Source organism: Chiroxiphia lanceolata, chromosome 13, assembly GCF_009829145.1.
Source record: "Chiroxiphia lanceolata isolate bChiLan1 chromosome 13, bChiLan1.pri, whole genome shotgun sequence".
Classification (NCBI taxonomy): domain Eukaryota; kingdom Metazoa; phylum Chordata; class Aves; order Passeriformes; family Pipridae; genus Chiroxiphia; species Chiroxiphia lanceolata.
Window position 1 is genome coordinate 5557461 of NC_045649.1, and position 25996 is coordinate 5583456.

The 25996-nt window shown below is 38.8% G+C and overlaps 1 protein-coding gene across 2 annotated transcripts in view; it reads left to right on the forward strand.

Annotated features, from left to right (window-relative positions):
* Positions 1-25996, forward strand: part of CDH13 (cadherin 13) — a 446174-nt gene that overhangs the window by 248594 nt on the left and 171584 nt on the right. For both annotated transcript variants that reach the window (XM_032701054.1, XM_032701055.1), the window contains exon 6: positions 3749-3893. In XM_032701054.1, the coding sequence (XP_032556945.1) occupies positions 3749-3893 (145 nt within the window). The remainder of the gene's footprint in view (positions 1-3748; positions 3894-25996) is intronic.

A 25996-nucleotide genomic window follows, 5' to 3' on the forward strand; every position in this document is an offset into this window, starting at 1 on the left:
ATTAAGAGTTAGTCAGACAGGCTAAAGTCTGTTCCTGCCTGCAGTTTTGGGGTTTATTCTGCTTTTCCCTGTTCCATTGGTGTGCTTAATTTTATCAGTGTTTCTCAGATATATAAGGGGCAATAGCCAAAGTCTGCTTTGTATCCTGTCATGGAGACTTGTGTTGTGAGGTTCAACCATTCTCCTAAAGCCTTGATTATCCTCTGTAGTTTGCAGGTACACTTGTGTCAAAAATGAAATTGGGATTTAGGCTCAAGAGTTCCTGAAAATATGATCGGTTTGGGTTATGATCAACAAAACTTCATCATTATCATAGGATGGTTTGGGTTGGAAGGCACCTTAAAGATCACTTAGTTTCAACCCCCTATGAACATAATTCCATAACTTTCAAGTTGAAACAGTGAAAACATAGCAGGGTTTCACTAAATAAAAAAGCTACAGAGCTCTGCAGGTCGTTTTTTTATTAATTTGTCCAAATCTCTCTTTATACTTAGCACTTGTCCTTGGAGCTCTGTTGTTATAGTCAGGTAGGAACTTACACTCTCTGAACATGTCATCACAATCTGTTGTTATCAGAAGAATTAATTGAGTCTCTTCCATACATCAGTCAAGTTTTGCATTAAAACCAGATAGGCTTTCCTGCCTTCTCTGTTGAAAGACTGAAATCTCCCTCTTCTGATAGTGAGGCCCCATCTAATTTTCCACTCGCTGCCTGCTCCAAGTGCCAATACTGTCTCTTACTTGAATGCTTTTCTCACTTGCATGTGTTGGGTGTTTGTAAATAACAATATATTTCTGTTATTTTGTGAGCAGTGGGACTTTATGGATTTTTTTTTTTTTAATATGTTTGTTTGTTTTGTGAGGAAGCAAGATAAAAGACAGCTTCTTTCACTAACTAGTCATATAAAGATAAATGGTCATAAGTTCAGTGCTGCAGGCTTTTATTTTGGAGACACTGCAGGAGAATGGGTTTAAAAAGAGCTGCTGAGTTAACCCATAATGCTAAGGGCAGGCCTGAAAGTTATTGTACAAAGATTAATAAAATAAAGTCCTCTGTCAGCTTAATAAAATGAGGCAGAGATCATGTAACTGTTCCTATGGACCTGTCAGGCCAAATTTTTTGGACAGTTGTTCTCAGATGCAGTGGACTTGGCAATGATAAAGTAAATCCCTTTCAGTCATTAATCAGAATCTCCTATTCTTTTCCTTAATCTCTTCTACTCTAGGAAAAATGTCTAAAACCTACTGTTAGATCAGCCTTTGCTTTAAACGACTTACAATTTTGATAAAGCAGCTGAAATAGATTTTTTTTTTTAAATTTAGCAAAGCCTTTGTTCTTTCCAGTGAACAGAATAGTCACTTGATATTGAGAGAGAGATTAAGAGCAAATTATCTTGAATTTGAAAATTAATTTGCTGAAATTTCACAGAGAAATATTGCTATTCTTTCACTTCCCAAAGCAATTAACAAAGTTTTGGTGAGTCAACATTTACCAAGAGAAAAGTGTCCAGCTGCAGAGTCCTCAGCATGGGAAAGACAGGGAGTTGTTGGTCCAGAGGAGGCCACAAAAATGATCAGAGGGCTGGAGCACCTCACAGGCTCAGAGAGTTGGGTGGTTCAGCCTGGAGGAGAGAAGGCAAAGGCACCAGGAAGACCTCAGAGTCCCTTCCAGAACCTAAAGGGGGGTTCCAAGAAAGCTGGGGACAAGCATTTTAGCAGGGCCTGTTGGGTAGGATGAGGGGGAACGGTTTTAAACTCAAAGAGGAGAGATTTACACTGGATGTAAGGAAAAGAAAATTACAATAAGGGTGGTAAAACACTGACATGGGTTGCCCCAAGAGGTGGTGGGTGTTCCATCCCTGGAAACATTCCAGGCCAGGTTGGAAGGGATTTGGAGCAACTTGTCCTAGTGGGAGGTGTCCTTGTCCTTGGTGGGAGGGTTGGACTGGATGATCCTTAAATGTCCCTTTCAACCCAAACTATTTTATGATTCATTTTGTCAACAGTTTCCAACTGTAGCTAAAACTTTATCTGACATTAATGTAGTTCAGAAATAAGACTATTTTTCTTCCTAGTCCCCATCAGATCATGTGCCATCAAAGATTCCTGCGATGACTTTGGAATACAGGGTTAAACAAGCCTGGAAGATAAAGGGGGGTGTGCCCTCATAAAAATTCAGCAGTGCCAATGCCATGGGAATTATTTATCTTCAAATCAGAGTATTTGTTAGCTTATATATATATATATATATATATATATATATGGAAATATATAAATATATATATAGGGAAATATATAAATATATATGTAAAGGATAAATAAGGCTTGTGAAAGGCTTGCAAGAACAATTTCCAGAGAAGTGAAAATAAGCAGGGAGTAGATGTTAAAATGGACTGTGACACTATTTACAACAGTGTATTTGAGTAGGTAGTTGACTTGTAACAAATACTCCTACTCACACCCAACACATTGAATTAAAAAAGTGGAAAGTATCTATAAGCAGAACAAAATACGGAGAGAGGTGATAATAAGCCATCCATTTTAATAAGGAATTAAAATTCTGACCTAATTCTTTCCCACTAGGATTTATCACTAAGTTATAAATAACTTACAGGTATAAGACATGGCAATGAAGAATAAATTAACAGTATAAACAAAATGCTCAGAGACTTCCAGCCCCTGCTGTTACCACTTTCTCAGGAAAGACTGGAAGAGAGTGATATTAACATTGGAGCTCAGGTTCATTTTCTGGCTGGCTTAACTCCATTAAAGAGCTGAGTCTGGGGATGGGGAGGGCAGGTGAGAATGATAGTGGTGCCTCTGACATGTTTATTGCTGTATTTTATTGATTTCTTGGTGAGGGCAGAGAACTGCAGGTACAGCACACAGCTGTAATCTCTTCTGTTGAAAAATCAAAATTGATCTTTTCTAATATTTAACAAGTTTTGGCTTGGTTTGCCCTAATAACAGACAAAGCTTTGGTGACCCATTGTGGTTTTCCCTTGCACCTGGTTTGGAGGGTGGAGATATACAGCAGGATCTTTCTCTCCAGCTTTTGGAAGCAGAGGAAGTCCAAACAAATCCTCAGCTGCAGATGTCAGCTTTCTGTTCAACAGGTGCTCTCTCACATTGGGATTGTGGGTGTTTGCAGTTTGCATGTCTTCTGCTTATAGGAGACTGCATGTGTTTTATCCTTCCATACCTTCCTAGAAATGCTGGAGAAGTGTCAAAATTGCCTGACTTAGTGCTCCATGCCACCATCACTGAGAAAATACATGTAATGTCTAATGAATTCTTGCAGGTTCGTGGTTTTGTTTTGTTTCCTGTTTGCTCGTTTGTTGTTAAAAAGCCTTTAAAATGAGCATTAGGAGATATGTCAGTTATTCCAGATAGTTCTACACGTGCGCACTGGAAATGGGATTGAAAATAAAGCAAAGAAACAAACTCTAACCAAATTTTCACACGATTAGTATCAAATTTGCAGAGGGTCTTTGTTTTCTTACACTCTGGTCTTTTCATTCTTTGGGTAATATGCCATTTTCAAGATATCATCTTAATTCAAATGTCCATCTGTCTTTGTTTCTTAGATTAGAAATCTGCTCTGAGCCCGCTCCAGCAGATTGAGCTGCAAGTGTCGCCCTGGGCAAGATCTGGTTCCAACAGCACTGATCTGAGCTGGTTTCTTCTTACTCTCAGCTCCCTGTGATGGTGAACTAATGAATTTACTCCTCTCTTTTCATTCCTACAGCTTGAAGTTGAGGTCACAGATCTGGGTGGGAAAACCATCGACGGCCCAGTGCGCTTGGATATTTCTGTCATTGACCAGAACGACAACAGGCCAATGTTCAAAGAGGGGCCTTATGTGGGGCATGTCATGGAGGGATCTCCCACAGGTGAGTCCATGGCAATCATAGCTCTATAAATAGTGCACAAATTGGCTTTTGAGAAATGTATTATTATCATATTGCACAATTTTTCTTGCTGATTTTGTGGCTCGGCGAATCCTTCCCCTGGACAAAGAAGTGGGACCAGCAAACCTTTAGAACAGCAAGTCCAAAAAACAAAGTCTCTGCTCTAAAAGTAAAAAAAAGAGGTTGGAAATAAAAGCTTTGATTTGGGTTCATTTTTTTTTTTTTTTTATGCATCTTTTGAATAAGCTAAGAAAACCCTTAGGATATGATTAAGGTTCAGACCAAATAGATGTAAAATTTCTGTTCAGAGTGGGAATTTCACCTTTTTTTCTGTAAGTTTAGCTACTGGAAGGATAATTTTTATTTGTTTATATAGCAGGAGTATAGTAAATACTAGAAATAAATTGAAAGCTTATTATGAATAAACTAATATTGTAGGGCAGATTGAAATACTGAACAATGTTGATAAACAGATGCTGTAAATGCAGATACAACGGTTGCAACAAAATAAAAAATGTACTTTGAGAATTAAAGTTAGCAATGAATTGTTCTGATTAAATTTACTGTTGATTTTATCTGATGATGAAATTCTATAAGAATAAGATATTGTTCCAAATTTCAATTTGGGTACAACCATCCTATTTAAAAACTCTTCCCACAGGCTGAATTAGTTTGGTTCGACTGTTGTTCTCAACTGTTGTGGGGTTTTGTTGAATTATTAACCAGCTTTTCACTTCCACTTGAGAGGAATCTCCAGTGCATTCTTAAGCAGTAATTGTATGATCAGATTATCTGCTGGTGTTAACCTGGCTCTTGGTGATAGAAATCTAAGCCAGAAGAAGGTCCTGTTAATGCCAGTGGAATGGCAGTGATTTCACTGAGATCAGAGTTGTGGGTTATATATTTGGATGTCTGTCTCTACACCACTGAACACAGGGCCTTATCCTCCTTATATACTTGAAGGTATGAGCATGAGCTTAAGGTTTTGGCCGATGGACTTATATTTTCAAATGAAAGCTGGAAACAAGTGTATTATATTTTCATGAATATTTAATATTCATTGAAGCTTAATGTGGTGACATCTGCTTTGCTTACTCTGAACAAGGATAGACAGTGCCTTTACTCCCATGTATTACATACCCATAGGACTAGAAGTTATTTGTCCTTATTTTATTATTTATGCAGTTTCTAGAAATCACATAACCTTCTGGTGAGTTTTGCTTTCCCCGTGTTTGAAAAGCTGCAGGTATTAAATGCATTGTGAGCTGCTCCTTCACCAGGTTAAAATTTTAAGGTGAATGTTTATTTACCTCACTTGTGACAAGTGTGCAATGAACACAGGAGAGGCTCAGGGAGCTGGGGTTGTTCAGCCTGGAGAAGAGGAGGCTCCGGGGAGACCTCCTCATTCTCTACAACTCCCTGACAGGAGGGGGGAGCCAGATGGGGGTTGGGCTCTTCTCCCAGTAGGACAAGAGGGCTGGGTCTTCAGCTGTGCCAGGGGAGGTTTAGGTTGGATATTAGGAAGAAATTTTTTACAGAGAGGGTAATCAGCCATTGGAATGGGCTGCCCAGGGAAGTGGTGGGTTCTCCATCCCTGGAGGTGTTTAAGATGAGACTGGATGTGCCACAGTCTGATAACCATGGCAGGGTTGGATCAAGAGTTGGACTTGATGATCTTGGCGGTTTTTTCCAACCAGGTTGATTCTATGATGTTATATTGATGATATTTTCACTCAAACAGGGAATGTGTTTCATATTTGAGAGTACAGCTGCAAGTGGAACACTAACTCTTTTCTATTGTAGGACTCCGGTACACATTCTTAATTTATTTCAGGTATTGATTGCTTCTTTGGAATTCAGAGGAAACTTCCCTAGACTGTCCCACTTCCACTTCCCTCCAGGTTTCATGATTAGCTCAAACACATTGCTCACAAATGCCACAGATTCCTTTGCACAGCCAGTCAATAGTTGTAGCACAGCGTGAGTGACTAATCAGATCGAGGGACCAACTTTATTACATTTTCACCCAAACAGCAACATCTTCTTGTCATGCCCACTTAGATACACATTCCTAGACCACTGAGCAGGGTGATGTAGTTCAGGAGATTCACATTCATTCCATATTCATATTTCAGGAAAAGAAAGTGGTGCCAAAGAGCTCAAACTCTGCAGCGGTTCAGCTTTAATCCTGCTGGTGGTACCTGAGCTCTGGCTGGGAGCTGGGAGCTCCTGAGAGTCTTTCAGTGGCCTCATCTCCCTCCATCAAAGCAGAAGTTTACAGCTCTTATGTACCACATGCACCCAAACAATAGTTAGTCTAATGTTTAGATTTGACTGCTAATTCCAGGCTATGGGGCAACATTGAACTGTCCCCTGCTGTATGTTCTTTCTTTTCTCAAATTCTATACCAAAATTCTCTTCTTTCCCATGGATTTTTTTTTTTATTTTAAACTGACAGTTCCCTGGTTTTGCTCATTTACAAACTATCCTTGATTTCCCACGTTGAAGTTTGTGGTTCTGATTCACTAGACACGTTTCTCAGTCCAAATTCCAGTGAATTCTTCTGTAGTTGCTTCCATCCATTTTCTTTCATTGCCCTTCCCTAGTGATCCATGTATCATTTAGCGTCTTGATTGTCTTCCCTGTTAGTCAAAGTTGAAAAATTTTTCTCAACTTTCTTTCTCTCATCTTATCCCCCTTCCCTCCAGGTGTTCATCACACTAAACTTCATAATCTCATTTTCCTGGTGTCAGGAACACCAGCGCTTGCAAAATTGCTTTGTTCACAAGTGAACCTGTAGAATCAGAATTGGCTGGAATCAGTCACAGCTCTCTGTGCAGATGGCATCCAGTCAGCCAAGATTTCACATTGTTTACATCTATTTTCCATAGTTCTTCACATTTTATGGCGTATTTCTCAAATTATTCACCAGGTTCTGCTGTCTGGCTGCTCCCAATCAATGGTTGCACTGCAGAGCTGGATAGAAATCTTTGTGTGCCTGTGTTTGTGTGTAAGATTCCTGATTCCTTCCTTTTGGATTACAATTGCATTGTTGTATTTTTTTTTTTTGAAGCTGGAAAAAGAAAAGGTTTTGCATTGTATGCATAACCTTGTTTCCATCACAGCCACCTTCATCTTCATTCAAGCTCTGAATCAAACCCTTTCACTAAAATAGTTCTGCTGAAAATGAAGGATGCTCAAAAAGGATTTGTCTCTTGATGTTCACCGGATCAAAGTGTAAATGTCCACTAAATGCAAATAGTTTTCATTTATTTTTATTTATTACATCTCTAATTGCTCTATGAGACTGAAGTCAGCTGTATATTCAGGAAAATAATAGCTGAGCCTGAACCAGTGACTATTTTTTAACTGACTGTAATGGGTTTTGTGTTAGCTCTACTGCTGATTTCTCATGGTTTTGTCTTGTAAGGTGTGACACAGTTTATCCCTATAGATCCCTGATCTATCCAGCTCAAGGTTTTAAGATCTGTGTCCTGTGTCTGACTCACCTCAGCACATTAATGAGAGAGACTGTAATCTTATGTATTCCATAGGCACAAACCCTTGGATGTCTCACTCTCTAGAGGTTGGGAAGTGAAGGCTGGTTAAATGAACTTGGCAGCCACCTCATTTAACTTGCTGCAGGCATTCAGCAGAAATTATTTTAAACACATTTGACATTATGTGACTTACAACAATATGCTGCAAACCCAGTGGGGTAAAACCTTAACTGCAGTGCTTAGGAAAATTGCTGGAGAAATTCATTTTAAAAAAGTAGCTTGTTTTCTGTGCTGCACAATAGCCTTGATACATTGAGTTCCAGCCATGGAGCCTGGACTGACACGTCTATAAATAATTGCTAGAAATAAAGGGACACTTGAAGGCATTTAGAGAGGAAGCAGAAGGAATTAAGAAGAATAGCCAAGAGTGTTCTTCAGTATCATAAAATAATTATTTGTAAAGATGGATAAAGCATGAGAATACAGAAAAGTCTTATACTTGGAAAAACAAGCCTGTTTAACATATCTTTTCCCTGGTCCTTCCCTACTGAAGATGGGGTGCCCAGTTTGGATACAACTCAACAAAGCAGTTTTCAAGTTCCTTTGCTTACAAATGTGTGCAGTTCTGGGCATACTTTAAAACTTGCTGATGGCAAACTTTCAGCAATCTTTTCCTGGGATTAATCATCTCCATTTCAGCAAAAATATACTCAGTGCCTTTTGTAATCTGGTCTGGAAATGTAACAGATCTGAACTAGGTAGAAACATCTGTAATGTCAATATTTAAATTGCCAAGCAGAAGCCAGGCTAATTATGCACAGCTGCTTGTATATCCCAGTAGGAATTTTTACTCATATCTGTGTGGAATAAAATACAGCTGCATATGAATATGTGTATTTTGTGGATGTAGAGATGTATATTTATATGTACATATAGCATATATATGATAGGCACATATTGCAGAGAGATGAGCATATGTAGGCACAATTACTTATCTGGTCCCTTAATAGGGTCCTGGTATGTTTTAGTTGCTGTGTATGTACATGATGGAAAGAAAAGCTATGGATTTACTAATAATGTATTGTATTATGGCAGATAAAGGTACACATGCACTCTAATCTGCCTGTGGGTTTTTTGAGGAATAACCCATTAAAGTATTATCCAGTAATTAACAGGTGTCCAGTACATTTTGAGAAAATTAAAATAATCTCATTTGTAGTAATTAGCAGTTCACTTCGAGTCTGTGATGGGAGTGTTGGAAACAGGACTCTACAGCCCACTCCAGGGTTCAATTAGTCTTGATTTTTGGCATAAAGAGGTTAAACTCAGAAAAGGCTCCAGATCAGCTCAGGTGCACAGGTCAGAATTACTGGTCTGTCTGTGAGGACTGGAAATGGTGAGTCACCCTCTTCAGTCCCAGACAGAAAATTCCCTTTGACTTCCTTCTAACTGCACAATGATTTGTGTGCTCTCTGTCCCTCCTGCTAAAATGAGCTTTATCTGCTTTTCTGTAGTTATACACTTGACATAGCAAAAATCAGTCTAATGGTCAGATCAGAGTTAATGCCTGATGTTAAAGGTTGTAAAAACACTATGGTCTCTCTCCCTTGGACAATTGATGTAATAAAGTGCTCATACTTCCATGCACAGAACAGTGGAAGCACTGGTGGTTTGTGCTTTTGGCTCTTTTTGCATTATAACCCAGGTTCATTAAATAAAAATAAGCATGTTTCTTAATTACAGTACAAATGAATTTTTTAAAAAACGCTGGAGTCCTTGGTGGGTACTGAAAACCAAGGGCTCAAATGAGTTTGTGTAATTCACTGTGTAATTGTTTGCAAAGGGAAATTTATGCACTAAAATAAATTTACCAGTGGCTTTTGCACCTGGGCTTTTGCACCTGTTTTACACATCTCCTTATGTCCTCTCAGAAAAGAGAAGGATGAGCTTTAAAACCCCAAGCAGTCTGGACACACGAGACAACCTCATCCATGTCATCTGTTAATTGAAAGATTCCACAGTGTTATATGGAAAAATGCCTGGCCCTGTGGCTGTGCAGAGGAGGAGGAGGAAGAGGAGGATGCCCTCTTGATAGGTTTTATTAGTGGTATAAAACCTCAGTTTATGTTTATACTCTTCTAAATCACCATTTCTGGCCGCTGCCTTCCCATCAGCTCCTTGCAGGCCCAGCAGCCCGTCAGGCTGAGTGGCCCTGCTCTGTCAGTGCACTGTCACCACAGAACACTGCATGGGGTTCATTCAGACCCTTTAAAGGGCATGAAAAGGGGGATAAACGCCCACAACTTGCAATCACGTGCCATACATTTATGGTGTGATCTGGGGACTGATGGCAGGAGAGGCAATAGCTGAAGCCCTTTCCCGCCCACCGTGTCCTCCCCCTCAGCTGGATGTAAATCCTGGGGTTGTGTTCCCAGGGCTTGGAACAGTGGGATATCGTTTCCTCTGGCAGCAATTCCGTGGTGTGGCTGCTGCTCCAAGTGCCAAATGAAAAAATCCTATAAAATGTCAGTGCAGGCAGGATTTGCCTTGGTGTGCAGTGCCAGGATCAGTCAACAGACACATCCATCCATCCTTTGTTATGGAAGAGATCCATGGCTGAGTGGAGAACTGACCGGTGCAGAGTGGCAGGATTATTTATTCTCTGGCAGGATAATTTGATTAATTTTCCCAATGTTATTTGATAGCTGTTATCAGGTAGATAGTGTATTTAAAAAGAAAAAGAGATAGAAAAGAGATGCTCTTTTTCAACTGTGGGTTCATATTTCCTTGGCTTTTTTCCCTCTTATTTCCCCCTTTATTTCAGGCACTCACAGTATCCCTTTTCCCACTATTAAATATAGTGCTTGAGGTTTAAATTGCAGTCTGTAATCCCGTGAAGTCAAAGGGTAGTTGCACATTACATTTGGAAGAGTGAAAGCAATTGCAATAGGAAAAGAAACCTTAGTGAGAATGACCCACTAGGAAAAAGCAAACAGAAGAAATAATGACAGGTAATCTAGTTTTACAGTATGAGAAGTTTGTGGGGTTTTATGGGAATATTCAAAATAGTTCACATGGCTTTCACACATTGAGCCCAACTTCTAGAAAATGAAACTCTAATTTCTTCGTTCAGATTATATCTTTTAAATACAGAAAATGTCACCTTTGCACACCACCATTCATTTCCACCCATAGTTGCGCTATTTCCATGTAATAGTTTTCTGTGGCTGTCCACTGAAAATAGATGGGAAATTACACTTATTTTTAGAAATCAAGCCCTCCTAGTGAGCACCACTAACATGCTCAGAAGTAAGGGATTTTTTTTTTTTTAAATGGCACATTTGTAGACAAAGAATATTCTAGTAAGGATGAAAAGCTTATTTTTGGGTTTCTCGCAGGAGGGGAAAATTTGCTGTCAGCTGGTGTGTGTGATGTGCAGAGAATGCATGAGTGAGTTAGAATCACACTTAGGGAATGTGACAGACAGGTCCAAGGTGAAAGCTCACAGTGGTGCCCAGTTCTTACTTCCCATCCATCTTCTGCTGATTGGAAACTCCCAGTAGAAACGTCTTTTAAATATGGATCTAAGAAAATATTAACAGATCCAGATTCAGGACAGTGATTTCTTTGGAATGCAGTTGTAGCTCATCTGATTTAAACATCCAGCAGTAAAATGTGTGGGACATCCTTTGGATGGAAACTATGGGACCTCAGTCTCATGTTTTCAGTTTTGTACAAGTGAACACTATGAAGACCAAAACAAACCTTGATTCCAAAGTGCAAGTAGAAAATAACTTAGATAAAACATTTTAACTGATTATTCCACAGTCCCCATTTATTATACTTACAAGCCAGTTTACAAATGGATAGTACCATGTGCTAAGAATTATGCTGGTGAGGATAGTGCATATTTTCTTGGATTGTTCTGTCCCAGTTCCACATCTGTTCATTAACAGTGTGCTTATACTGCTGTTCTGTTCTAAAAGGTAGTGTGGGTAAAACATCTTCTTAAGAGTAGCACAGTATTTGATAATTGTTCTAAGAAATAGAAATGTTATAAAAAATATGATTTTGTACAAAATAGCAATATTTGCCATGAAAACATTATGGCAGCACATCCAGCACCTCAGAGAAAAGAGGTGGGACATTCCTGGGAGAAATAGATCAGTTTCCTCTGTGGAATCTTGGAGAGGAAAGCAGAATATCATGTTTACTATAAAAGTAAAGAGCACAGTCTATTTTTAATATGATTTCATTTTCATCATCAAAAGCATTGTCAGGAAACTTGGCAGGGAAATTTATTTTTGACATGGTTTAGAAATTGAGAGACATCTCAAGACAAAGCTACCTTAATTAATGAAATAATTTATGACACACTGCAGGGCTTGTCTAAGGGGTCATATGATTACTCATTCAATTAATACATATTATAAATGTTCTTCCAGTCCACTCGAGGGTGTAATTTTATTAAGCACACAGGGAAACAGGATGTCTTGGCCTCATTGCTTTAGGCTTTGAAAGGGCCGAATATGCTTGATCTCACAGGGCAAGGTAAAAGATATGTTTTTTCACAGTTAGGTTTGGGGGGAAAAAAAACCCCCAAACCAAAACCAATCAAACAAAAAAAGCAACCAAAAACCCCCAACACTGCACATTCAGTTGGTCAAACCTCTTTTACTTTTCTCCACTGAAGATGTGTTATTTATTTCTCCAAGCTGTAATCTCTCATTTACAGTGACAACCAGCTCCTTTGGGCTTTGAAAATATTGCCAGACTCTCAGTGTGATTTTACAATCTGAATTTCATGATGTTTGATTAAAAAAAAAAATGTCTCTTGAACAGTCATTTTCTTTTACCATTGGCAGTTATAAATATAGCGTGTTTCTTTAAAGCAGTTTTAAATTTTTTAAGAGGTGTTATTTAAAAGTTTTTTTATCTGTCATTTCTTGCCATCAGCCCTGTGCTCCCGAGTATCTGAGAAGTTTGGAAGGCATCTGAAACACTGAAGTTAAAAGGAGTGTTAATGAAAGATCTCTTTGTGTTTTCCTGTTAAATGACAGTTCTTTGTGTTAGCTGAGATTGGCATGTTGTGAAATCAATGGATGTAGGAATGTCAACGAAATTCATGCAGGCTTGTTGTTGCTAAAAGCCCGTGTACTACAAATCCGAGTCTTTGGAGAGGAAACGTGCAACGATCCCTTTTTAGCACAGAAAAAAAAATCCTTCCTGTTACATCACCACCTCTTCCATTCAGAATGTGGAGATAATTTAGGCCCGGGTTTGTTGGTAAAATCCACACAGATTACAGAAGGGCATCAGCTGGATTCTGTACAGGACTTTTCTTTTAAAATTTAATTCACTCCCTTAATTTTCTTTTCTATTTTATTGCCTGAACCATTAATTAATGTCATTGATCTAGAGGTTTGAATACTTTAGCACCTGCAGCACCTTTGCTGGGAAGCTTCGTAGCTTAGGACTGCTTCCCAAAGCACTCTGTAAATTCTCTGATTCAGCACCTAAGGTAGCATTTTTTACTCTTCAAAAAGTTCTCCTCTGGGGCAGAGCACCAATTATAAAAATGCCATCACAGCAGTTGCATGATATTAAAATAAAACTTACACAGTAGCATATAATAGCAAATCAAACTATTAAACAATAGAGAGTTTTTTCCTGCATGCAAGAGTAGGTTCTTACTCCCCCAGGCTGTCCAAGTGCTACAGTCGAGGAATTGGGAACATTTACAGGATTGGGCTGGGATTGAGCAAGCCCTGGGATTGTAAAATCACAGGCTGGTTTGGGTTGGAAGGGACCTCAAAGCCCATCTCATTCCACTCCCTGCCATGGGCAGGGACAACTTCCACTAGCCCAGGATGCTCCAAGCCCCATCCAACCTGGCCTTGGACACTTCCAGGGATGGGGCAGCCACAGCTTCTCTGTGCCAGGACCTCTCCACCCTCACAGGGAGGAATTTCTTCCTGATATCCAATCTAAACCTCTCCTCCTTCAGTTTTAAACCATTGTCCCTCGTCCTGTTGCTTATACAAAAGGTCTTTATCCCTCCTTTTTATAAAGACTAAACCAGGATGAAGGTAAGAGGAGTGAGCATCCTACTGATGTGTTTCACCTGAACTTGCTTTGTATTCTTCCACTAAGAGACAACAATTCATTGTTTTAAGGCAGAAAAATGGTATTTAGGTACTTGGTATCTGGGATCAACATTCCACTCAGATACACTAACTCCAGTACCAGTAAATAAAACCGGTTTGGGGTTTTCATCTGACAAATTGTGCAATAATTTTATGAACAATTTGGAGGAATACTCAGACAAATCCTATTTGAGAGAAAGCTCATATCCTAAAGCCACTCCGAGAATTTCTGTTAATTAAAGAGTGGCCAGACACTGAATAAGAAATAACACTAAAATAATGTAGTTAAGTTAATGAAGGGAACTGAGATACTGAAATGCCTGTGGTGTGGCTGTGTGTAAATGGATTTTGCAGTGCCTGCCATCACTGCTGTACAATGACAGAAAAACAAATGTAGGTTTAGCAAGCAAAGTTTATAACAGATTTAACCAATATGCAGTGGGCAGGACTGTGACTGTTATGTCAGCTTTGTGTGCAGATGGGATGAGTCCCCAGATCTACTTGGCCAAAACTTGACACAGGAGCTCAGTTTCCAGCTGCAGCAGAGAAGGGCCAGAGCTCTGGAAAACAAAACCTATGGAGACACCTCAGCATTCTTTAACAGACAGTGTAATGGCTCATGAAATTGCATACATTACTGTTTGGACACACTTGCAAGCATTGTTTTGCAAACTTCTCTTTTTTTTTTTTTTTTTAATTTAAACAGTTTTGCCTTCTTGATTTTGAGCTGAACTCCGTCATAGTTTCCGTTCGCAAAAACCCACAGTACTCAAAATAATTATAAGACAAAAAGATAGACATGCCCCTTGGGCTTGTTGTAATCTTGCTTACTTGGCAGTTTCATTTGGGGAGGTTACACTCGGAGCAGCTGGGTGGATGCTGCAGGCTCAGTGGAAAAGAACTGGAGAATTGAAAATTTGATCGTATTTTTTTTAGACAGGGAAAAAAGTTAATAGTGTAGCTTTTCCAATTTCATATGTTGAAGGTTTGCCCTTGCTAGTTAAGATAATATAGTTTATCCATCCTTTGGGCTCTTATTTTCTCATTGCTACAGCTGTATCCAAGAAAGTCGAAATTATCAGCTTCAGGCTTCATTGCTATTGAATAAAGTTTTAACTCATTTTTCTTTTCTTTCCTTTTTTTTTTTAATATTTTTTTCTTCAAACCAAAGAATCCTTTTGGAAGCAAGCAAGCCTTTTGTTTTTTCCCCCTCTTGCTGGTTTCCAGATCACAATTTGTCTGTCAGTTCTTTAACAGGTACCTACTCAAACTGGAAAGTGTAACGGGAAGAGCATCAAGATTCTGGATGTTCTCCTTGATCATTATGTGGATTAAACCAGCAGTTCCAACACTACACTTTGGAAACCATTTCTCCAAGAACCCTCACTCAGAGTGGTTTGAATGTAGATGTCTCTACATTCAATAAATCAAATTTTCTGATAAAGGCAAGGGTTGTTTTCTCAGGCCTCACCCAGGCAGGGATGTTCCCCCACACAGGCTGGAGAGGGGAGATTGTTCATTCTCACCATGGCTCTATATTAGATATATTGTTCCATAAAAAGTGGTGTGATATTTACTCAGGGCTGGTATTACTTGGTGTGTCCTGAGGGTTTTAAACAGTGTGTGTTGGAGGAGAGGAAAAATATCTTCCTTAATGGATTTTAGCATTTTCATAAGCATGTCTGTGAGGATGGGCTGTGGTGATGCTGCTTAAACACTTCTAAATTTGCTTGGACTGCAGCTGCCAAAGAAATGAAAACATTAAAAAAGCATTAATTAAGAGAAACCGAATGAAGTAAAGATTTCTTTGTTATTGTAGCTTTTCTCTTGCAAATCTGCTGTACCTTAGCTGGGGGCTAGTCCCTCATAGGTCCAGGAATTACAACCTGTTGAATGCTAAGTAGGTGGTGTGGACCAATTTTAATGAGGATCTGTGGAGCAGACTCCTTATTACTGCAGCCAAAAGGAAAAAAAAGCAGGATATTTCATGGTTTGGTGCTCTGCCTAGGGACACCGAATTTACATATGGCCTAAAACTGCTGATCAGAGCTAATCTCCCTGATCATCATAGCTTGAAGAAAGGTTTAATATTCAGGATGTTCTGAAATATTTCTTTTTCCTAAACAAAAATAGACTGCATGAAAGTGGGCCACTGGCAAGCCGGGCCTGTGTGCTGCTGCCAAGAATTTTAATGGCCCGATGCTAAACAGGAGGACTTGTGCTCCAGCAAAAGTTTTTTTCTCAGACACTTGCTCAGTTTATTTTGTTTTCTTAAGTCTGCACTAAATCACATTTTTTCCCCAGACTGATCTGATGAGTCTTCTGAGTAAAACAGACAGTGGGACATGGCTGCTGGATGAGTCTTGACAGCAGACTTGTGATGGCCATGGGATGTCCTTAAATTCTCCTCTCCTTGACCCCTTTCCTGGTGGGCTGTGCCAATTTGCAGCTGAGAATGTCATCTCCCTTTCTATTGGTGCACGGAAACAAGGGGCACAAAGATTTTTGGGGTAGGGCATCCTCATTCTCCTCCTTTATTTTAAAGGTGTGCAAATTAATTTTACCAGCTTTTATCTTCCTTTCTTTACAATCCTGGGCCAAGGACGAGGTAATGTGCCAGCTGGGAATTGTGCTTGCTTTCCAGCTCTCCCTGCTGTATTCCCAAAATTCTTATCTGTGTCACATTCCCAAGAAAACCGGAACCAGTCCCTTTACTTCTAAATGACTTCCTGTAATTGGCAGGATTTAATCTGTGGATCCATTTAGATTCCATCTATAGATGCATTTACAGATCTCCTGCAGTCTTGGTACAACTTCTATCAATATGTGGCATTTGCTTTTATCCACTAGCTAAAAAACTAACATCTTTGATCTTTGCTTTATAGTACAAAGCGGGTGATAGTTTTAAGAAATAAAAATCCTGGACAAAAATTGCAACTGCAAAATTTTGCCCACTGAAAATAACTGCTCAAGGAAAGTAGACTGAAAAAAAAAAGTGTTATTTTTACTGATTTTTTTTCCTGGGGGCAATAAAAAGCAAAAAACTAAACAAATAAACGCTCCACTCTATGTCCACCCACCACTCTGTGCAGAGCCCATCACTGAAATGTTTGCAGTGACTGATAACGTGAGGAGAATTTGGGGGGGGGGTGTGTTTGCCCCATTCCAACCAGACTTGGATTTGTGGCTTCTTTCTGATCTCTCTGTGGTATCTTTTCTTCCCGTGGCTGTAGCAAATGTGGGATGCCTCATCCCTACCAGAGCAGCAGGTTTCCTCCCCTCCCTGCCCCTGCACTGCTTCTGTCGTGGTTCTGGTTGAGGAATAGTCACAAAGTGCTCCTGAGCTGGGAGGGCCCAGCTTGAACGTGGAGAAGTCAGGAATTGAAATAATTTTGCCTTACAGCACCATTGGCCTCTTCTGCATCACATATGCTGGGGATTCTCTCATGTGTTAAACTGTTTTTAACTGTGCTTCTGTTTAATTTATTTCTTAAAGGGTAGAAATTTGTTTTGGTTTTTTTTGGTTTTTTTTAAAAGACGTGTAAGGATTTTTTTCCAGGGGAGCATCTTGGATATATGAACTGGCTTTGATAGTCTCAGCTTGGATGTGATTTGTGACCTTGTTGGTAATATCTGTGACAGAGTTAGAATTTTATTGCCCATAAGCTTCCCAGCAATGAATATTTCTATGTGTTGGTAGGTGGCACTTTTTGAAATAGGTTCTTGCTCATGTAAACACATGTGCAATGTTTTTTGTTGCAAATCACCATTGGGAATTGTCCCATGAAAACTCCTCTGAGATGCTGGTTCCTAATTTTTCCTGAAGTTTGCTGAGCACTTTTGTGTCTTTACTTTTAAGCACATCACTTGAGCTTTTTAGGCCAGTCTGGGAGAACACTGACATATAGAAGTTGTTACTCCTACTTTTGACTTTTCCAGTTAATTTTCAAGAACATAAATTCTTGCTTACTAATTAATTTTTTTGCTTGGTTGGAAATGACTGCCACAGTTGGGAACTGCAAGTTGCTATGGAGATATTTTCTGCAGGTTTTAAAAGGTGAATGAGGATGTTGAGATATACTCATCACATACCTGAAGTGTGGATAGATATATTCACACCTTAATTCATAAATTCCCACTGTTTGGTTGAGATTTAATATTTATTATAGTTAAATAAAATGGCTCACATTTCCCATTTGGAATGTTCCTTTCAGAGCTGGACAAATAACTCTGCATTACCCACAGCTGGTTTTAAAATTATTATGAAACATGAAAGTTACCTCCTTATAGGTCAAACAAATTCATTTATTATTTGGGATGTTAGCAGAGATGGTTGGCAAAAAGTGCATCAGCTGTGTGTAGGTCTAATAAAAAGCAGGCAGGGAAATTTGGCCACACTGGAGCTTAGAGTAAATTTTCTGTTACTGAGAAAATATTGACTACTTTATACATAGATTTTATAGTGAAAATCTACATATTTGAGAACAAGCACTTGCTGGTGTTAACTGGAAAAATCACTCAGGGAGGAGTTTGCAAGTGAGGTCAGCCTGTGATGAGCTATTTAGAATAAATAACTGTAAAGGATGTGGAGACCCAGAATAATGGAGAAAGAAAGACCTGTGGAGGTTGGTTGATCCAGCCCCTCTCTCAAAGCATGGCCAACTTTATAGTCAAAATATTGCAAAAACTGTCATGGAAAGCCCCTTTGGGACATAGAAACAACTTAAACCAGATTTCTGCATAGTTTCTAAAGGGCAAACTTGGTTTCAGAGAGAATACAGCTTATTTAGGTGGAATAAAGGCCACACAAATCCAGACAAATCCACACAAATTCAAATTCTGAACAAATGTTTGGTTTGACCATATTCATGGGCTCCTTTTCTCGTAAAAGTTCATATTAAGAGTTTGCTCCAGTCAATAGAGGTGGGAGGCAGATGCTTTTTATTGATGAAATCTGTCCTTCTGCCACAGGTCACCGAAGGACTTGTACAATATCTAAACTAGAGCAGTTTCCTTTAAGGAGATTAAATGAGTTCCTACTCTGCAGCCATAACCTCCTCCCTTATGTTTTCAGACAAGTGCTGTTCAGTTGTTATTCATTGTTTCCAATTTTGTCATCTCGGAAATTCAGTGCACTGTCAGAAAACTCAAATATTGCCAAAATTTATAAGAGATAGCTGCACGTTAATTCATATTTTTTCTTATAAGTTTAGTTCTGCAAGCAAGAGAATACACCAGAATAAAAACTCACCACGTTCCAAAGTCACGGGGAAAAGCTTAAAAATACTGCCCTAATTAGCCCAAGAGACTGAAGAATTAAATTGATTTTCAGACTCCTGTTTATTAATTCATTTTAATCTCCTGGTTTTGAGGTCAGACCCTGGATACACAAAGCTGGGTGTTACTAAGATAAGGAACAGTACCTGGTGATCTCACTCCAAGCAAAGCTGAAAGCTGACGCTGTGTAAGGCTCAGTCAGGGAATTCCTGGGGTATATTCCTTATGTTCCTGAGGGAAATGCAAACAATCCAGGGGAAGCCTTTGAGATGCTGCAGTTTCTCTCTCGGTGCCTGAGAGTTCACCCATCAGGTTCAGCTGGCAGGGTGGGCAGCGGTGTTTGAAACAAGGGGTCACAGGGGGACCGAAAAGCTGCCTCAGGGCCTTCCCAGGAATGGAAAATGCCAGTGAGATGATGGAAGTTAATGGGATTGACACTGAAACCTCATTCTCTTCTTTGACACCCCCGCACATATACTGATTTTTTTTTTTTTGAAAATTGTGTATTTCAAAGCTGAAAGGAGTCAGTGTGTCGTATTGGCTTCAAATACGGTTTGCTGTTATGGATAACTTTGTGAACCCAGCAGTGAAAAGAAATATTTAACACTGTAGTCTTCGAGAGACTACTTTGAGATTAAACCCCTGCTTTACCCTTCCTATTTGTGTCTGAAAAGCACTGCTCAGTACAGAGGGGAAAAGAAAAAAAAAAAAAGCATTGTTTCTCTGTTATCAGTCGCGTTGCCCTGTGACCAGAATCCTAAACCTTTGAGATTTATTAACCAAAACACTTTGGAGAGAGCTCCAATGAAGAGCAGTCCCAAATCATTCAATAGTGGCAATAAAGGTGCATAGAAAAGGGATCATTCAGGGATGTTTAAGTAGTTCTAGTAGAATGTTCTGAGTTTTAAAAAGTTCATGTTATATTTTATTATATTAATATGTATTCATGAATCTCCCTCATGTCATGCAGTAACTTGTTGCAATATTGGAAGTCATGAAAGGCACAGTGTTCAGAATTCCTTAGTCCTACAATGATCAAGGCTACATTAATATTTACATTATGTAAATTATTTGTTAAATGCTGAATCATGTTGAACCTAGTGTTATCTTTATAATATTTATTACATAGAGCAGAATTTTACAGAAAGATACAAGGAATTCACAATTCTAATTATTGGAGAAAGATGTAATACTTTATCTGTGATATTATATGAGTTATTAGTGTTTTTTTTTAAATGGTTGTCAAAACCCAAATGGTCATGTTGGCACATATTGTCATAATAGAAACAATACTGAGATATAAAGGCTGCTTAGAGAAGTTTAGGGTTTATTTTTCTTTTAAAATGCTGTTCACTCCAAGGTGAAATACTGCTGCTGGTGAATTCACTGGGAGCTTTGCCACCAAACTCAAGACTCTTAAAGTTCATTCTTAAAAATATTTAAGGTATTGTGTCAAACTTCCTACCACAGTCAATATCCAAAGGAAAAAAAAAAGAGGCAAGAATTTAAACTGTGGAGGATGCTGGGACACACCTCTGCAACCATCTTCAAAGTATGGCAGGAAAACACACAGGGCTGGAAAGCCCGAGCATTGATGTGGTGCAGGAGGTGTGTGTTGTAGCTCGGTCCTCTACTTCCCTCTAGAGTCGGTGGGGAGAAATAGGTACCTTCAAAGGGTGATTAATCCTCCAGTGAACCGGTGTGACCATTGCAAACGGTGAAATGTCCAGTCCCAGGAAATAAATGTCACCCTGGGTAACCGAGTGTTTTAAGCTGGGTGTCAGCAGGCTGAAAACAGGCAACTGCTGAAGCCAAAGCAACGTTTGTCATGAAATTGGTGTTGACGTCTGTCATATGTTTATTTAGGAAGGGTAAACAATTGGGTGGTTACTCAGACTTTTAAATCACGTGTGACTGAATCACAGATACCCAATTCTCGTAATGATCACATTGTGCTACAGAGAAACAAAAAAACGGGAAGGAAAAGTTCAAATCCTCTCTATTTGCTCTCGATTCATCTTTGGTTTGCTCGTTTATTTACTTGTTTTGCTGTTGCTGGGAGCTGTGATCAGTCAGGACTGATGTGCTCCTGTGAGCACAACAGGAGGGTCTCAAATGGGCACCTTTGACGTGCTGAAACTTTGCACAATTTTTTATTCAATTTGAGGACAACGGCAGGTTTGTGAAGTTATAACATCCTTTTAAAATTTAACAGGGAAAATCGTCAGCGTTAGTTCAAATATGAGAAGCATTTCTACACACCTATGTATTTCTTTTAATTCTTATATTTCATTAAGATAAGTGATCTTGTGGTTGTCAATACTCCTTTCTTGGTTCACCAATGACAAAGCATTCTGTAGTTGTATTCACTAAGACTAAGTCTTACTTTAAGAAGATTAGATTTGGTTTTGACTTCATCATATTTCGCTTACTGTAAGCTTGTGTATGCTTTCAGTTTAAGTTTGGTTTTAGCAAATATCCTTTTACTTTAAATACAAAACTATGATAAAAGACATGATTGTTCATACCGTAAAAATCACCCAATCCTGTAGTGAAAAGATAGAAGTCAAAAGGAAGTTCTTCTTTCTATAAAAATACCCATATGTAAGTATCCCAAATGCAGTACAAATTGCTGAGCTTACTCCATTTTTTTAATTTTTATTTTTTTTTGCATTATACCTACATGATATATAGGGTAAAGGAATGTGAAATAAAATTAAGGGAAATGGTAAAGAGTAAGAAAGTAAGTGAAATATATAACCCAGCAATGAGATTCAGTTCCCAGATGATCACGTAGCTCCTATTTTTCTGGTCTGGGTGATGTGACATTCACTATATCTGTCCCTAGTAGAAATATTGCAGGATTACCAACCTTTTTTGTAGGACAGGTCTTGAGTTCTTTCCTGTGAGATAACTCTCTGTGTTCCTTCTGTTTTATACACCATGAAATTAGAAAGTTTAGAGCCTGTTCAGGTTTTTTGGCTTCTAATAATTAATCTCACAAAGTCTTTCTGCATGTTTTTTATTATCACAGCTTGAAAGAAAAGCTAGAATAAGGACACAATGAGGGTTGGTTGTTCAGTGTTGACTCTCTTCGTTCCGTGTGCCTGTGGCTTCATTTCCTTTGCTGCTCACATGGTTGCACATTGTGTTTTGTAAAACTCACCTTATTTACTGCAAAAGGCAGGGGATGTGAAGGGAAAGAGGGTGTACAGTGAATAAACCAGGCACTGAGAGCAGAATTAAAAGCACCCAACAAACCCACTTTTATTTTACTGCTAAACATTAGTTATTTTTACTGCTTAACGTTAACAACTATCACCTTAATAACACCAGTGGCACATTACTCATTTGTTTTAGGTTCAGCACAGAGTTCTTGGTTTTTACATACCTTTTTCTAAGATATTCACCACAGATGAGTTAATGACAGACTGGAAATGTAATTTAAGCTTAGCTAAGGCTATCTTCTCTATCTCCAATATCTTTTTATAAATAACAACTCTTTAGCAGTGCCACAATAAAAGCCCTCAGTAAGAACCAAGCTGATAGTACAATTAATTTATATTGAGTAAGATGCTTCCCCTTGTATGCTTGGTTATTTGGGAGTTCTACAAACTATTCTATAAAATTAGCTCTCCCCGTGTCTTCCAACAAGAAATCTCAAATAACCTTTAATGTGATACCTGTTGATTAATTCATTTTCATCCAGGCCTGTAACCCAGTGAAATATTGAAAGCAATGCTCCTTTTAACTCCCAGTGTCATTTGTAGGGCCATGATTCCCCAAGCAGCTTCCATTTTTTATAACACTGAAGAGACAAGAGAAGATCTAAAGAGATAAACATTTTGTATAACTCCAGAGAGATAAGCAAAGATCTAATGCTGGGGAATTGGAGAGGGATGAAGAAAGAGCCAGACTATGTCTTTGTTGGATGCTGGGTATTTGGGAATGATTCAGTAAAAATGGAAAAGCAGACAGATATAAAGTGGTATGGCTCTGCATGTGCTGCGTGCTGGGCTACTGCCTTAGAATAAAGATCATTTTGTTCAGGATGTTGGTGGTTATCAGGCTTAAATTCGGAAGTTCTTTGATAACTTTGCACTATCATTGCCAGAGTGTAAAAAATTTTAATTGGTAATCTGAGGGTAGATTGGCACTATTTCTGGGTATTTTCTTCTTTAAAAATTATGTTGCTAATGCTGTCCTTTATCCTCACAAGATTCTTAAAGTTCTCTGACTTAACAGTTGCCACTTAATCAGCTCTGCATGTCCTCTTAAATCTGCTTTGCAAAGGCTCTTCTTCAGATTCTACCAAGTCTAGGTCTGGAATAGAGGAGGATAGCTGTGGTATTAAACTTTCCAAAAAAACCCCAGGCCCCAAAGAAGTTATAGGGGATGGAAGAAATATCTGATCCTGTGGACAGGAGACACGAGATCACCCTGGCAAAGCCTTGTTCTGTCTGCAGCTCCAGCAGAGTCCTCTGCTGACATTTGGCCAGGGAAGTTCATTTTCAGCAAGGTGAGATGAAAGTGTTCTCCAGAAGGATGTTCTCGTCTGGGTTCTCCAGACAGAAAGACTTTCAGGTCCAAGGCACTTTAAGATCCAGGTTTTCTTTCTTAAAACTTTCCATGGCTATTAGTTTTGAAGGAAGTCTTGATAGTCTTTGGTGCTACTCCAGCACTGAATAACAGGAAAAGGACTGTTCTGTGTGAGGTTCCAGTTTCTGTCCCAAAATGGAATTTTAAACACAGTTTTGCAATGCTTGAGACTCTAATTTGAGGCTTTAATTCTGATTATTATTATCAGTGCCTTTGTTACTGTGCCAGGAAAAGTTTGTAGGTGAAAACTGCGTAGTCTAACATAGATTTGATTTTATGTTTTTCCCCTTCACTACTCAAGAGAAAGTGAACTTGTAGGCGTTGTCCTTGTTGTGTTTTGTGTTGTCTCAGGTGTTGTCATGACTGTTGTTGTTCCTGTTCTACCCAGGAAGCAGCAGTGTCACCCTCCCAGCCTTGTTACACACTGGGCTGTGACAACTGGTACACTTGGAAAAGTGCTTTTTTTGGAGTTGCCTTTGATGAGATTGCTCAGCTTTGAATGTGAATTTAATAGCAGACAACAAATCTTCCTACAAGTGCATTTTATGATGATATTATTATTATTTTGTCGATACTACTGTAATTTTTTATCCCTCAGTCACAAGGAAGAGCCAAAGAATAAAGGCAAATCCCAACACACACATTTCCTCCACTCACATATACATCAGACTTACCAGCAATGCTGACTCCTGAACAGACACCAGCCATCAAACACACGTTCCTTCTCATGAGAGGGGGAAAAATGATGGTTTATTGATTGTGGTTTTGTTTCAAAAGGGTGTGTGTAAGAGAACAGGAGTTTGCCAGCCCTGCTGGTCCCAGTTCACTCAGAAAATACGATTAGTGACAGAGTTACCACAGACTGATTTGAATGTCAAGTGAAAGGAAAAGCACTGCTATATATCTCCATCCAGCAGCCTGCCATATAAATCACATCTTATGAGTGCTCAGCTTTCTCTTAGAAGTAATTGCAGATGCATTTACATTTTGCATAGAAACAAATGGCCAATCTAATCTTGAGATCCACAAGAACTGGGACGAATCTGCTTCCCAGCCTGTGTCCCTTGTTAATCTTCCCTGCAGACAGGCAGCTTGGCAAAACAAGCCAGCAAATGTATCCCTCTGCTTGATTCGACCTAAAGCTGAAAGGCTTAATAGGATGAATATTTGAATTTAATTATACGTTATACCATGGAAATAATATTGCAGACATCTATTAAAAAAAAAAAAACCTGGTCCTTCATTTGGCTTATAAACTCTATCTATTAGGAATGCTGGAACATCAGTGTAAGCCAATATATTTCCTCAGCTGCCTCCCTAAACATTAAAGTGACATAAAATGCCCAATGATCTGGAACTCCTTTGCCTTGAGACCTCTGTTAACAAGACTTTCAGCTGTGGCATCGGATAAGAGAAGTTATTGGGAGCTCTCTTTTATGGAGTGGAATTATCAAATGACTGATTATAACTGACTGCTTCTTATTTCTTGCTTTTAATATGGTAACCCATCCTGGAATTATTTGTAAAATCAAAATACCAGGTTCTTTCACTGTGATGTGGACAAAGCTCCCATCAGAGACTGAATTCAAATCTGCTGCTACTAAATATCAGCAGGGGTTGATTTGACCATTTAAGGTAAATAAGAGTGCCATGTACCGAGAAAAATAAATTCAGGCTGCCTTTTAGGACTTCATAAGTAAGAATTATATATATATATAAATGCTTTTCTTTTTTAGCTTAACCATTGACTTGAACAGGAGCTGGATTAAGCCAACAAACCAGTTTGATGGTGGTTTTTAATAAGTATGTGCTCTGGAAAGCTACATTACAGCAGCCAGTCTGTAAAACATTGGGAGTTTTGAAGGCATCTTTCATTTAATTGAACTTTTAGGGGCTAAGAAAAAAATTACGTTATCAGTCTCTCTGTGTCCTCTTTTTACAACACTTTTACAGAAACGGTACCTTTTATAATCACAGAGCTCAATATGTGAACTCCAGGACTTCTACAAAGGGAATTTTTTCTCATTGGTTTCTCATGGCTTTGATGTGCTAATTTCTGTTAAGAATAGTTTAGGAATAATTAAGACATCTTCTGAAATAGAACCTCTTGAGAGGCTGGGAGACACCTATTAATGATATTCAAGAACTACTGAAGGTGACATCATTCCACTGTATTAAATATACTGAAAAACCAGAGTATTAAAAACTCGATCTGTTGTTTAATGCCTCACTTAAGCTATGAGAGAGAAATGAAAAGTAGTGAGAAACAAGAGGGACATCTATACATTTATGGTTATGGGATTGCCCTATACAAGTGTAGCCTTTTCTTTATTTCTGTGTCTCATGAACCCTTTTTTTCTTGATGGCAGCTGGTGAATTGTAGACAACTCACACCTCCTATAAGCTTTTAAGCTGTGGCATTTTTTGTGGATTTTTTTTTTTCATTAGTTTCTTGACTTTTTGGCATTACACTCCAGCAGCAAAAATGACAAGGGAAATCTCTTGCTAAATGTATCCAACAGATCCCCTGCTTCACTTGCAAATGACCATCCTTTGTAGAAAA